The sequence below is a fragment of the Theropithecus gelada genome, chromosome 3 (assembly GCF_003255815.1).
Source record: "Theropithecus gelada isolate Dixy chromosome 3, Tgel_1.0, whole genome shotgun sequence".
In the NCBI taxonomy this organism is placed as follows: domain Eukaryota; kingdom Metazoa; phylum Chordata; class Mammalia; order Primates; family Cercopithecidae; genus Theropithecus; species Theropithecus gelada.
The window spans coordinates 83177234-83178229 of NC_037670.1; the positions used below are offsets into that span (position 1 = coordinate 83177234).

The 996-nt window shown below is 42.6% G+C and overlaps 1 protein-coding gene across 1 annotated transcript; it reads right to left on the reverse strand.

Moving 5' to 3' along the window:
* Window positions 1–641: 641 nt before the first annotated feature.
* LOC112621470 (thymosin beta-4-like) lies at window positions 642–752 on the reverse strand. The gene has a single exon (XM_025380924.1). It carries the CDS (start codon window positions 750–752, stop codon window positions 642–644), a length of 111 nt encoding a protein of 36 aa, XP_025236709.1.
* Between the last annotated feature and the right edge of the window lie 244 nt (window positions 753–996).

The window sequence follows — 996 nt, forward strand, 5'->3', positions numbered from 1 at the left end:
AGACTGAACTATGGTATTAGTCCGGTCCCCCTGCACTGTGTTACAAGGAAATCCCAGAACTCATCGTGATTAACATCAAATAAAAATACCTCCCCTTTAGGCTGATTGTCCCCTTTTGGGGCTTAATGAAATTTTATATTTTCCCTTCAAACTGAATATCTCATTTACTTTCAGAAAGAAGATTTCCTAATTTTGGCCTTTCTTTTTTCTTTGGGCGGGGGGAGTGTTTAAAACTGTTTGTTTTTTAAACAAACATTGGGCATTCCAATAATTAAAATCATTTTAAACACAAAAAAATAATGGCACTCTGACTAAATGGCATTTAGTAGCCAGCAGGACACCTTGGGCCAGGTTGGTTTTACTCTAGATTTCATTGTCATCCCACCCCACTTCTTCCTTCACCAACATGCAAGCTCTTTTCCTGTCATGACAGCCAGATAGGCAGAGGCAGGTGCAGCCCTCATCATCAGTGGTTCTCAATTCCTTGATGTGAACAGGACAGCACAGGCATTAAGCTTGATCTGGCCTCTTTGCATTGTACAAAGTTAAACAGCTAAACGAAGTAAAATACAAAGGCAATACCTGTGGAATGCATACCGCACGTTGGTGGGCATGCCTCATTGCAATTTGCCTGCTTGTTTCTATTCTGTCATTTCTTTGGAAGGCAGCAGATTTTTCTCTTGTATTTCTGTATTCTTTAATTTCAATTTACTGAATTTCTTGATCTCAGTCACATCGGGTTTGTCAGGCATAGAGGAAGTGGAGTGAGGCAGAAGAGTAAATGGAATCTTGACCTTTTCTATTTCCCTCTCTCCCTTCCCCTTCCCCTTCTCCTTCCCCTTTCCCTCCCCCTCCCCTCCTTCCTTCCTTCCTTCCTTCCTTCCTTTCTTCCTTCCTTCCTTCCTTCCTTCCTTCTTCCTTCCTTCCTTCCTTCCTTCCTTCTCTCTCCTTCCCTTCCTCTCACCTTCTTCCTTCCGTCCTCTCTTCCTTCTTTCT